The sequence below is a fragment of the Microtus oregoni genome, unplaced genomic scaffold (genome assembly GCF_018167655.1).
Source record: "Microtus oregoni isolate MIOR12 unplaced genomic scaffold, Mior012 000032F_ref0000030, whole genome shotgun sequence".
Taxonomy (NCBI): domain Eukaryota; kingdom Metazoa; phylum Chordata; class Mammalia; order Rodentia; family Cricetidae; genus Microtus; species Microtus oregoni.
The window spans coordinates 27,245,937-27,258,630 of record NW_024543091.1 but is presented as its reverse complement, the minus strand read 5'-3'; the positions used below and the strand labels follow the sequence as shown (position 1 = coordinate 27,258,630).

Genomic DNA, 12,694 nt, shown 5'->3' with positions numbered 1-12,694 from the left:
ACCTAGAACACCCTAATGACCATTGGTTTTTTTTTTTGTTTTTTTGTTTTTTTGAGACAGTATCGTGTAGATTAGGCTGGCCTTGAATTCTCTATCTTCCTGCCTTAGACTCTTGAGTGTTGTGATTACAGGTGGGTCTCACCATCCTTGCTTGACTGTTGTTACGGTTACAGGTGGGTCTCATCATCCCTGTTGTTACTATGGTTATGTGATATTTTCCTGGGTAATGACAAATGATAACATCCTAATGTCATGTGAATTCCTGTTGAAGAAGCATTTTTTTTCCTTTGGATAATTGCTTTTTTAAAACTTTGTTATAAGACAATATGTAGTCCTGGTTCTCCAGGAACTCACTATGTCAACCGGGCTGTCCTTGAACCCACAGAGATCGGCCTGCCTCTGCCTCAGAGTGCCAGGACTAAAGGTACGTGCCACCACACCCAGCTGATGCCTAGTTCTTTAACACTGACCCCCACGGTGGAACTACTGAGGAAAGACAAACGGGCACCTTCTGCCTCCTGCCCTTTGCTGCCAACTTGCTCTCCAAGGGGCCTGTATCAGTTACAGGGAAAGGCAGCCAATTTGACCAAGGTCTGTTTTTAAAGCTACTTAAAAAAAAATTCTCTATGGAGCTAGAGTCTGGATAATGTTTAAATCATGACCTCCAGCCAAAAAGGCCTTGGAGAATCAGCCAGCCCCGGGAGCCAGGTGCTAAGTGGGCTGAGAACTCAAATCCAGGGTGGGGCCAGAGGAGGGTGGAGCACGGGCTGTGACAGGGCAGTCAGAGGGGCGGCTCTCTATACTCCTCAGGGGTTCATGGTCAGTGTTGGAACAGGGAGGGAAAATTAGCTCATCAATCTGTAAGTTAGTTTAGTTTCTTTATTATTTGCTCTTTATAATGTACACTTCCAGCTCAAAAAAAAAAAACTCAGTGTGTATGATGTATGTGTACGTGTGCAGGCAAACATGGGCCATGGTGCATATGTGGAGGTCACACCAAGCTTGCATGTTGGTCCTCATATTCTACTTTGAGGCAGGGTATCTTGTTTGCTCTGTGTAGTCCAGGCGGCTGCTTGCAAGGCTCTGGGGATTCCTCTGTCTCCGTCTCCTAGCTCAACAGAGAAGTACTGGGATTGCAGGTGAGTGCTACCGTGTCGGGCTTTCACATGCTTCTGGGGGGTCTGAACACAGGTCCTCATGCCGGTGCAACAGGAGCTTTCCCTGCCCAGCTACCTTTCGGGGGCCCAGTCTCCAGACTTTTAAAGGGAAGCTTCTGACATCGTCAAGTACTGACAAACCAGCTTCAGTCATGGTAGCGATGTGGCAGCGAACGCCACCTGCGGCAGTGGTGGCCACTGGCTGCACCTACTGTATGGCGGGCACTGGACTACTCACAGATGTAGCTCAAGTGCTTAAGTGAGCACACAGTAGGTGCACAGTGGATCTTGTTAGCTGAACAAGGCGCTTAGGCGAGCACATTGTGGGTGTACCTATAGGCTGAACAAGGTGCTTAGGTGAGCACGCAGTAGGTGCACCTGTTGGCTGAACAAGGCACCAAGAACACAGCAGCTTTTCCGGGTCACGGCGGCAGCGATTAGCACAGTCAGATTTAAAGCTGTTTCTAATCCCTCTGCTATGTTGTCTCTTGCCAGGGGCGGACAGATGGACCCAAATCTGTGGCTCGCCTGACTTTGGGGTTACAAAGATGTACCCAGCTCTGGCCACTCACCTGACTCCAGCTGCCGGAGAACCACTCCACCTTGCCTGCACAGGGCCCGTTGTCACACGGTGTAGTCTCTGCCGGCCTGTTGTTCCCGCAGCCTTCCAGAGGCAGGCTGCTGACGTGGTTGGTCATGCACACCACTGTGCGAGTCCTCACGCCAGCCCCACACTCGGCTGAGCACTGTGAGACAGAAGGAGGGCGTATGAGTGGAACCCCTGAGGGTTCTGCGGATACTTCCAGATGATGCCAAGGACTTGCTGTCCCTCATACTCGAGAGACAGCTGTCAACCTCTCTCACTAATGACACACTTCCACAACAGGACGTCTCTGCCTTATCTATTACTCCTGCCTTCTACAGTTTCAGTTACTCATGGTCAAAAGCAGTTTGTTTGGGTTATATGGGTCCATTCTTCTGGACTTAGGTTCCAGTATTTTAGCCGATGCCCTATTCTGGACAGAGTCAGCGTGGCAGCAGTTCCCTGGTCACATGAGAGCCCTTGCACATGGCTCTTTCTTCCTGGAAGCCCTTCCCTTCACCAGGAAACACCAGAATCCTTGAGGGCTGGGCTCAGATGCCCTTTCCTCTGTCAATCATCCTTGCTTGCCCCTTTCACACATTTGCTGCAGCCTCCTAAGTCACATGGTTTCCCTACCCCATTCCTTCGTTTCTAAAACTGTTTAACAATTTTGTGTGTATATACAATGCATAAATATGTATACATTGTGTGTGTGTGTCTGTGTGTTCGTGTGTCTGTGTACCATGGTGCTTGCATGTTGGTCCTCACATTCTACTTTGAGGCAGGGTATCTTGCTGTTCACTCTGGGTAGTCCAGGCTGACTGGCCTACAAGGCTCTGGGGATTCCTCTGTCTCTGTCTCCTAGCTCAACAGGGAAGTACTGAGATTACAGGTGCGTGCTACCGTGTCCGTCTTGAACATGGTTCTGGGGGGGGTCTGTATGTCTGTGTGTGTGGACGGGGACCGGAAGTTCATGGTGGGTGTCTTCCTCAATTGCTTTCCACTTTATTTTTTGGGTCAGGGTGGCTCACTGAACCCGAAGTGCACCAGTTTAGCTACACTGGCTGACCAACGAACTCCAGGGATCCATCCCTCTAATGCCAGGCTTTCTGGAGAGAAGAGAGAATTCCTGCCAGCAGAGGTGGGGAGTTGACTGTCAGCTGATTGATTAAACAGCCTTTCTCTCTGGTCACTTCTCACACCTTTGTCACTCTCCTGTCCTCACCATCCCTCCATGGCCAACCCCCTTTCTCTCATCTAGTAACTTCTTCGTATATTTCCTCCTTGTTAGAGTGGACACAAACCCTCCAGACAAGCTCCTTTTTGCAGCCTTACTTCTTTCCTATGAAGTTCCCTTTGCCACAAAATATATTAACATCGAATTAAAATCTCTCTCTAGTTCAGCAGTTCTCAACCTGTGGGTTGAGATCCCTTTGGGTTGAATGACCCTTTCACAGGGGTTGTCTAAGACCAATGGAAAACACAGATATTTATATTATGATTCATGATAGTAGCAAAATTACAATTATGAAACAGCAAGAAAAATAACTTTATGTTTGGGGGGCTACCACAACATGAGGAAGTGTATTAAGGGGTCACAGCATTAGGAAGGCTGAGAAACACTGTTCTAGCTAAGAGTTTGTTAGTTCAATCACAGGCTGAAGCCAGAGAACCTAATGGCAGAGGGAGTATCCTGCTGCATCACCCCCAGGGTCATGCATTGTCTTTATGACTTCAGCTCTGTTCGAATCACTGTGAGAAATCTGAGACAATGAATCAGCTCCTTGGGTTAAAAAGAAGCCTTTGTTACAGTAACTGGAGACATTTTTGTCCTAGCCTTGTATTCTGAAGTTCACGACTGTGCAACTCAAGGTGCTTAAAAATCTCTTGTAAAGAATAAAAAACTCCAGGGCGCTGGAGAGATTGACTCAGCAGGTACTGGTGCTTGCTAGCTGGGCGTGGTGGGACAAATTTTTAATCCCAACACTTGGGAGGTAGAGGCAGGAGATCTCTCTGAATTTGAGGCAAGCCTGGTCTACACAGTGAGTTGTTGTGGTCATGGTATCTCTTCACAGCAATAAAACCGTGATTAAGATAGTAACCAAAGGGGTTATGCAGCTATGGGGTCCATCCATGCATCTATGGGGTCCATCTATGCAGCTATGGGGTCCATCTATGCAGCCATGGGGTCCATCTATGCAGCTATGGGTCCATCTATGCAGCTATGGGGAAGCTGCCATGCAGCACTCCAATGCTGCTGTGCTGGCATCTCCTGCCCTCCTGCAGGAAATCCCTTGCCCATGCTCTGTTAGAAAGCCCAACAAACTCTTGGGTTTTCCAGGGCTAGCTTCGCCGATGCAATCCTATGAGGACAAGTTAGACGTTATCGACACCTCCCTGGGGGAGGAATCAACTTTGGGATTCTGAGCGACCAGCGTGCCTCTGAGTGGCTCCGGGAGTTCCTGTGACATAGCTGATCCCTGCCGGGGGCACACTCACCCTGTCACTCCATTCTGTAAGGAACCAGCTCTTGGCGCAGGGCCCCACATCACAGTTCTCGATGTCATTCGGTCGGAGCTTCATGTTGCACTCCTCGTCATCCACCACATCCCCGATGTTGCTCACGCACTTCACGTCGCGGGTCCGCTGCCCCACGCCACAGGGCACCGAGCACTAAAACACAGCAGGCTTTGGTTTCGCGTCCTCATTCTTTGTCACCTGACCCTCAGGACCCCGTTGTTGCGTCCCCTGCAAAGCCTGTAATTCCCCGGGGAGGTAATGATCATGGGAAAATTATGAGAACCTTTTGGGTGGCATCTTGTTTACTGGCCTGCTCAGGGCCCAGCCTTTCCATCGCCAGGAGGGATGCACAACACTACAAGGTGCTGGCTCTATTAGTGGTTGCCAGCCTTCTCTTCATACATGGGAGGCGCAGGGCCGGGGAAGTACACGGCTCACATAGGCTCACTCGCGAGACTGGATATAGGCCAGGTACACCAGCCTGAACTCTGCTGAGCCGTCGGCATGAAATATGTCGGCAATCAGGCTTTCCGGCTAACACTCCCCACCCTACCCATCACGGGTCCTAGCGGGGGAGGCCGGAGAGTGGCAGTGGGTATCGGAGGGAGGGAGGTCCCATACCGAGGTCCAGTCGGTCCGAATCTGCCACTCGCTGCAGATCTTGAGCTGGCAGGTGCTGGTGGTCTCAGGCTTCTCCAGGTGCTGGCAGCGGTAGGGCTGCACTGTCAGGCTGCGGTTGGCATACACCTGGCGGCACAGAACCTGGCGGTGCTGCATGCCCAGGCCGCACGTTTTGCTGCACTCAGACCACTCCCCGATGTCCCAGCTGGCTCACGGGGGGGGGAGGGGGGAGGGGGGAGGGGAGAAGATTGGTTAACAGGAATACAGAGCAAAAATCACCGGGACCACTCCCCGATGTCCCAGCTGGCTCACGGGAGGGGGGAGGGGGGACGGGAGAAGATTGGTTAACAGGAATACAGAGCAAAAATCACCGGGACCACTCCCCGATGTCCCAGCTGGCTCACGGGATGGGGGGAGGGGAGAAGATTGGTTAACAGGAATACAGAGCAAAAATCACCGGGACCACTCCCCAGAGCAGGGCCTAAAGGTCATGTGACTGTAGGGGAGCCTGTAGGACACGCTATTACTGTGACTAGATTGCCCAGATTCTGTACACAGTTATAGAAAGAGTGAGAGGGTACAGACGATTTCTATTTGGTGATCAAAGCAGACTCTCCCAATGACCCCCAGATTGGCTTAATTTCCCTATAACACTAACCCTCCTGGGAGCTAAAAGATGTCACCTAGGCATTCTCTGATGTCCACTATTTCCATGTCCTAATTTCTTTCTTCTCCTTCTCCTTCTTTCCTCCTCCTCCTCCTCCTCCTCCTCCTCCTCCTCCTCCTCCTCCTCCTCATCTTTCTTTTGACAGGGTTTCTCTGTGTAGCCTTAGTTGTCCTGGAACTAGCTCTGCAGATCAGGCTGGCCTTGAACTCACAGAGATCCACCTGCCTCTGCCTCCCAAGTGCTGGGATTAAAGGCGTGCGCCACCACAGCTAGCTTCCATGCCCTAATCTTGACAGTTACTGAATGAGTGACAATCAAGTGTTTAGCACATATCTGGGTAAAAATTATATTTTTCTTTACTCCAAAGATCAAACTTTGACCTTTTGGGACCTGTCCCAATCCATCTAAGACAGTCTATTTATCACTCAATAGCCTGTCGCCAACCTCTTCCAGCACACTTCCTGACTCTTCCGGGCAGATCTGGTCCTATCTGTCTGTATACGCAGCTCACTTACGAGCTGCCTCACTGGGTTCTCATTCCTACGGCCTCCCTTGTTTTCCTGATGGGATTCCTGGCTAAGCCTGATGCCTGCTACAGACCACCAACTCCCCAGTTCTTCCAGAAACACGGGCAGGCCCACTAAATGGTCTGGATCCTGGACACAGTTCCTGACACGGGTTAAAAACTCAACTGTATCTGCTACTGAGATTTTATACCCAGCAACCTGAAGTGACCCGAGGAAAGGTGACCTAGCCAGAGAGGGCTCTTACAAGGCTGGGCAGGGGAAGAGGTTGCAGGGTTCCTCCTCCGGGGTTGGCTTCATGCTGGAGTCGCAGTAGCTCTCGGGAACCTCCTCATGTGTGTTTCTGTGCACACAGCGGAAGATCGGGTACTGTGATCCTGTAAAGAGAAGGAAGACGCTGAAGGCCAGCTCACACCCTGGGATGGTAGCCCACAATGAAGATGCTGGAGGTCAGCTCACACCCTGGGATGCTAGCCTGTGGTGAAGATGCTGGAGGCCAGCTCACACCCTGGGACGCTAGCCCGTGATAAAGATGCCCAAGGCCAGCTCACACCCTGGGATGGTAGCCTGTGGTGAAGATGCTGGAGGCCAGCTCACACCCTGGGATGGTAGCCTGAGGTGAAGATGCTGGAGGCCAGCTCACACCCTGGGATGGTAGCCCGTGATGAAGATGCTAGAGGCCAGCTCACACCCGGGATGCTAGCCCATGGTGAAGATGCCCAAGGCCAGCTCACACCCTGGGATGCTAGCCCGTGGTGAAGATGCTGGAGGCCAGCTCACACCCGGGATGCTAGGTCATGGTGAAGATGCTGGAGGCCAGCTCACACCCGGGATGCTAGGTCATGGTGAAGATGCTGGAGGCCAGCTCACACCCTGGGGCGCTAGCCCGTGATGAAGATGCTGGAGGCCAGTTCACACCCTGGGACGCTAGCCCGTGATAAAGATGCCCAAGGCCAGCTCACACCCTGGGATGGTAGCCCGTGATGAAGATGCTAGAGGCCAGCTCACACCCGGGATGCTAGCCCATGGGGAAGATGCCCAAGGCCAGCTCACACCCTGGGATGCTAGCCCGTGGTGAAGATGCTGGAGGCCAGCTCACACCCGGGATGCTAGGTCATGGTGAAGATGCTGGAGGCCAGCTCACACCCGGGATGCTAGCCCACGGTGAAGACGCCCAAGGCCAGCTCACACCCGGGATGCTAGCCCATGGTGAAGATGCTGGAGGCCAGCTCACACCTGGGATGCTAGGTCATGGTGAAGATGCTGGAGGCCAGCTCACACCCGGGATGCTAGCCCGTGGTGAAGATGCTGGAGGCCAGCTCACACCTGGGATGCTAGGTCATGATGAAGATGCTGGAGGCCAGCTCACACCCTGGGATGCCAGCCTGTGGTGAAGATGCCCAAGGCCAGCTCACACCTGGGATGCTAGGTCATGGTGAAGATGCTGGAGGCCAGCTCACACCCGGGATGCTAGCCCATGGTGAAGATGCCCAAGGCCAGCTCACACCCTGGGATGCTAGCCCGTGGTGAAGATGCTGGAGGCCAGCTCACACCCGGGATGCTAGCCCATGGTGAAGATGCTGGAGGCCAGCTCACACCCGGGATGCTAGGTCATGGTGAAGATACTGGAGGCCAGCTCACACCCGGGATGCTAGCCCACGGTGAAGATGCTGGAGGCCAGCTCACACCCGGGATGCTAGCCCATGGTGAAGATGCTGGAGGCCAGCTCACACCCGGATGCTAGCCCGTGGTGAAGATGCTGGAGGCCAGCTCACACCTGGGATGCTAGCCCACGGTGAAGATGCCCAAGGCCAGCTCACACCCAGGATGCTAGCCCATGGTGAAGATGCTGGAGGCCAGCTCACACCCGGGATGCTAGCCCATGGTGAAGATGCTGGAGGCCAGCTCACACCCGGGATGCTAGCCCACGGTGAAGACACCCAAGGCCAGCTCACACCCGGGATGCTAGCCCATGGTGAAGATGCTGGAGGCCAGCTCACACCCGGGATGCTAGGTCATGGTGAAGATGCTGGAGGCCAGCTCACACCCGGGATGCTAGCCCATGGTGAAGATGCTGGAGGCCAGCTCACACCTGGGATGCTAGGTCATGGTGAAGATGCTGGAGGCCAGCTCACACCCGGGATGCTAGGTCATGGTGAAGATGCCCAAGGCCAGCTCACACCCGGGATGCTAGCCCACGGTGAAGATGCCCAAGGCCAGCTCACACCCGGGATGCTAGCCCACGGTGAAGATGCCCAAGGCCAGCTCACACCCGGGATGCTAGCCCGTGGTGAAGATGCTGGAGGCCAGCTCACACCCGGGATGCTAGCCCGTGGTGAAGATGCCCAAGGCCAGCTCACACCCGGGATGCTAGCCCGTGGTGAAGATGCTGGAGGCCAGCTCACACCCTGGGATGCTAGCCCATGGTGAAGATGCATAGGCATTTGGATTCTGATGAAGGGAGGGTACAGGACTAGCGAGTTCAAGTCCCATATCCCTTCATCTTGTTGCTTATATAGGCATACCCACAAGGCTCTGCTGGGGGCTGTTGAGTGTGCAAAGGACACACATACACACACACACGGGGGGGATTTTTTGTTCACAAGGAGCTTACAATCTATTTATAAAAGGAAGCTAAAAAATGTTTATAGTTGTTCAAGTTATATGAGATGTGTTTGGGAAAGTGGCTCAGGCAATTAAGCCCTTGTAAAAAAATTAAAAAAAAATTAAGCCCTTGTACAAGGACCCATGTTAGATTACCCAGTGACTATCAGAAAGCCAGACATAGAGGTACATGCTTAGAATCCTAGTGTTGGGGAGGTGGAGACAGGTGGATTCCTGGAGCTGGATGACCAAACACCTAGCCTAATTAGTGAGCCCCAGGTCCCAACAAGAGGTCTTCTATCAAAAACAAGGACGGCCTTCCAGAAGGATGACAGCCAAGGTTGTCCTCTGATATCCACACACATACGCACTCATATGCACCTGGTTACCCATGAACTCACGTACATGTGCATATGCACATGGACATACATGTATGTGTACACACATGCACCCACAGAGACAGTAAAAGAGCTCACTAGTCAATGGGCACAGACAGAAACACAGGTGTCAGAGGGCAAATGCTGCACCTGGGTGTGTCTGTGCGCACGTGCAAGGGAAGGGGGCTGTCCCCTGGATTAGTGTTGCATGAATTCGCCTGCCAGCTAGGAGTATAAGCATCCAAGAGGTTGAAGCAGAGGAGATGCGAGCATTACAGAAGAGAAGCTGCCTTCCTGATTTGAAACACATTTCATGCAATCCTCTCAGTTTCTTGATCCAGGGTCTTGGTCTTCTCAGCATCTGTCTACTTCCCAGGAGGCCCTGCTTCTTAGCGCAGCCCTGGTTCACCTCCGTAACCCCAGTGCCTAACAGAGACCTAAGCTTTTAGTACTTTTTTTTTTTGGAAAACTAGTAACTGCTTTATGTTTTTGTTTTGAGTAGTTTCATTACCTTAATAAGGACTAACCATTTTCTATAAAAAGCCAGTTATGGTCAATTTCTGTGTCTTAATTCAATTTTGTCTTTCTCTTCTGCCACCTGCTGGCAGAATTTGAGTATTGCTGGTGCCATTATGAAGTGGGAGTAACTGTTGGCCCTACAAACTAGGCTAACATACAACGTTAATCATTTACAATCTAAGCTAACATAACAACTCTAATTCAGTTAAAAACTATGCCTATTTGTGCCTCTAACTGGTCAGATATTTTTAAAGAACTGTAACTCACTATAATTTTAATTGCACCACGAAGGCTGACTTTTTTCTTCTATAGTGTCTTTTAAAACATCTTATTTTAATTTGTTCTTTGAACATTTTATATGCACACATAGAGCATTCTGACTACCTCCACTCTCGCTCCTCCCGCCCCTATTATCACCTGCTCCATATAGGGAATCCATGCCTGGTACTCTATAATGCCAGTTAAAAACCCACTGCTAATAGGTGCTAGACTCGAGGACAACTTACTTCTGTTCTCAGTGTCACCTCCAAAGCGACAAACCATCAAGCTGCCTCCTAGATACTTATGCCCACAAGGAGAGGCCACTCTCTGTCATCCCTTCGTAAGGACCGGCAGAGCATGCACACACACAGGGCTGCTCAATGACTGTGAGTAAGAGATGGCTGAATGCCCGGCCACAACATTTTAACGTAAGTACCTCAATGTCATCAGTCACGGATGTGACCAAGGCTCCTTCAAGATGACCTTGTGTGACACCTTGAGCCAGAGGGTAGTTTGTATAAGAAACATGGCCATTTGTAGGAGAGTTTTGAATCTGAGATAATGATTGTCGAAATTACTGTGGCAGTAAAGATGTACTTAATAACTCAAGATCGCTATTCAAAATGTTCCAATTAAGTCCAAGTATCAGCTGAGTTCAAAGCAGTTGAGACTGTAAAATTAATAGCAAACAAAGCCTTTTTTGGTATTAAGTGTTTTCCAGCAACATGCCTACATCCATTATATGGTATATATTTTATTTTAAAATTTTGATTTACATGGGTATTTTGGCTGCACGTCTATCTATGCACCACATTTGTGCAGTGGCCACAGAGGCCAGAAGACAGTGTCAGATCCCCTGGAACTGGAGCTGCTGACAGTTGTCAGCAGCCATGTGGATGCTGGAAATTGAACTTGGAGCCCCAGAAAGAAGAGTGTTCTTAACTGCCGAGCCATCTCTCTAGCCCTAGGAGACTTTTTTAAAAATTAAATTAAATCCACATTAAGCACACTGTGCTAAATCACAAAGTTGAGTAAGACTCGGTCCACAGCCTGCACATTTGAAATCAGCTCTTAGGGGATTAAGTAAAGGTTTTAGCTTGTCGGTTCCTTTCCCTCCAGACTGTGCGGCTATAACTTTTCCACTTACAGCTCTGTGGATTGAAAAGCAGAGGTGAGGCACCCCAACTGCTTGGCACTCATAGAGGGGAAACCTAAGACATTCAGCCCAAACGATACAAGATACTGTAGGAATGCTCTTGTGCCTGGAAAGATGGATCTTGCTTGGGGTTGTCTGGCAGATGGCCACCGCTTGCTTCCCTCCCATTTGACCGCTTTTATATGCATTGCCCATTGTCCATGGTCCAGCTCCATGGAAAGGTACCAAATAAATGAAATCAGAGGCTCTTTGTCTCTCCGGCACTGAGAAAATATCAGCTTTATAACTCTTGCTTCTGGTGACTGCAATGTTTCTTTCTTTGGGTTAGCTTTAGTATCTGCAGAAAGGGATGCATGTTACTTGGCATGTCATCTGGAGTCCTATTGTTCAAGACTGAGCTGCAGTGATTCCTCCGATTGCTAACAAACAGGGGCAGTGGGGTGGGGTAGGTGCTGGCTGGGTGGCAGGATGGACCCAAGATTGGTTGTCCTTGCTTGTGCACGGGCATACTGATCAAAACAGAAGTATGATTTACTGGAAGAGGAAGCAGAACTTGGGGAGCAGTGTTGAGGTCTGTGAGACACAAATAACTTGAGAGTTAGGCAAAAGAAGCATCAAGAAAATAATTGAGTAACTCCAGACTTGGAAATACAAGAACTAACAGAGCCAAGCCAGGAGACAGGCAGAGGTCTGGGCATTGTGGCTGAAGGCCACAGTGATCAAGGGCCACTCCTGGGTACCATCCTGAGAGAGGGAAGTCTTGGGTGGTAGGATGCTGCAGAAATGGTAGCTGGACATGTGAGAAGCCCAGGTGTGGTCCACTTCACCAGGGAGGATGGGGGGCTCTGGGAGGGGGCTGAGAGGAGCAGATGATGCTCTCTCAAGGGCAGGGGCTTGGGTTTGGTAGCAGAGGAGGACACAGGGCCAGCACACTCGTCATTGGTGCTGAGGACTGAGTTTAGCTCCATGCTTTGTGCACTGGCATTGCACTGCCATGGCCTGCATGTCTCCTGCCATCACTCCTGTGGGAACACAGCGTTCCAGGTGTGTCCCTCCCGTGGCTCTGAAGCCAGAGAGATTGTGAAGAGGAGCCTTGAAGAAAAAGCATAAGTGGACATGGACTTTCTCTTCTTCTCCCACGTGACAATCAGCAGGGGCTGGTGAGCGTCTCCCTCGCTCCCTTCAGTCCGCATCTCCAACCTTCTGCTACTCTGTCACAGCATTGCCATCTACAAAGTTCCTGCTCAAGAGCCTCACAATCAAGTTCACAAAAATTTTCTTTTTGTTTTATTTTAAGTAAATTTACAACTTTGGTGTCCGGCTGCATTCATAGCTACCTTTGGTCACTTGCAGTCCCTGGCCACAGGAGGTTCCTCCATCCTGTCTATTACAGAACAGAGAGGGAATGACCACCTCGATGGGCCAGGAGCACCCACCCAGGGAACAGTGGCAGGGTTACACACTCTGTTCTTGCTAACAACACTCACAAATCAATATTGTGTAGTCCCTGGACAGGGTGACACACACGTCATTCTGGATTGCAAATCACACAGGGACAGTTTTCATCTGAGCTATCTGGGCACCGCAACAATTCATAAGTGGGAGAAAAGTTGGAAAATAGTCCATTTGGGTCTCAGGTTCCTTTGTCAATGCTGAGACACCATGCTTATCCTTATAATGCCTTGGACAAAATCTTATTAAAATG

The 12,694-nt window shown here is 50.7% G+C and overlaps 1 protein-coding gene across 2 annotated transcripts in view; it reads right to left on the bottom strand.

Annotated features, from left to right (window-relative positions):
• LOC121466073 (thrombospondin type-1 domain-containing protein 4) overlaps nt 1–12,694 on the bottom strand; it is a 182,728-nt gene that overhangs the window by 13,586 nt on the left and 156,448 nt on the right. The window contains exons 6-10 of one of the 2 annotated variants that reach the window (XM_041679590.1): nt 6,320–6,449; nt 4,882–5,086; nt 4,240–4,413; nt 1,730–1,903; nt 975–1,108 (exon numbers count right to left, since the gene is read on the bottom strand). In XM_041679590.1, coding sequence (XP_041535524.1) covers nt 992–1,108; nt 1,730–1,903; nt 4,240–4,413; nt 4,882–5,086; nt 6,320–6,449 — 800 coding nt within the window. In that variant the 3' untranslated portion in view covers nt 975–991. Of the gene's footprint in view, nt 1–974; nt 1,109–1,729; nt 1,904–4,239; nt 4,414–4,881; nt 5,087–6,319; nt 6,450–12,694 lie in introns of those variants that run through there. The other variant, XM_041679589.1, reaches the window with a different exon arrangement.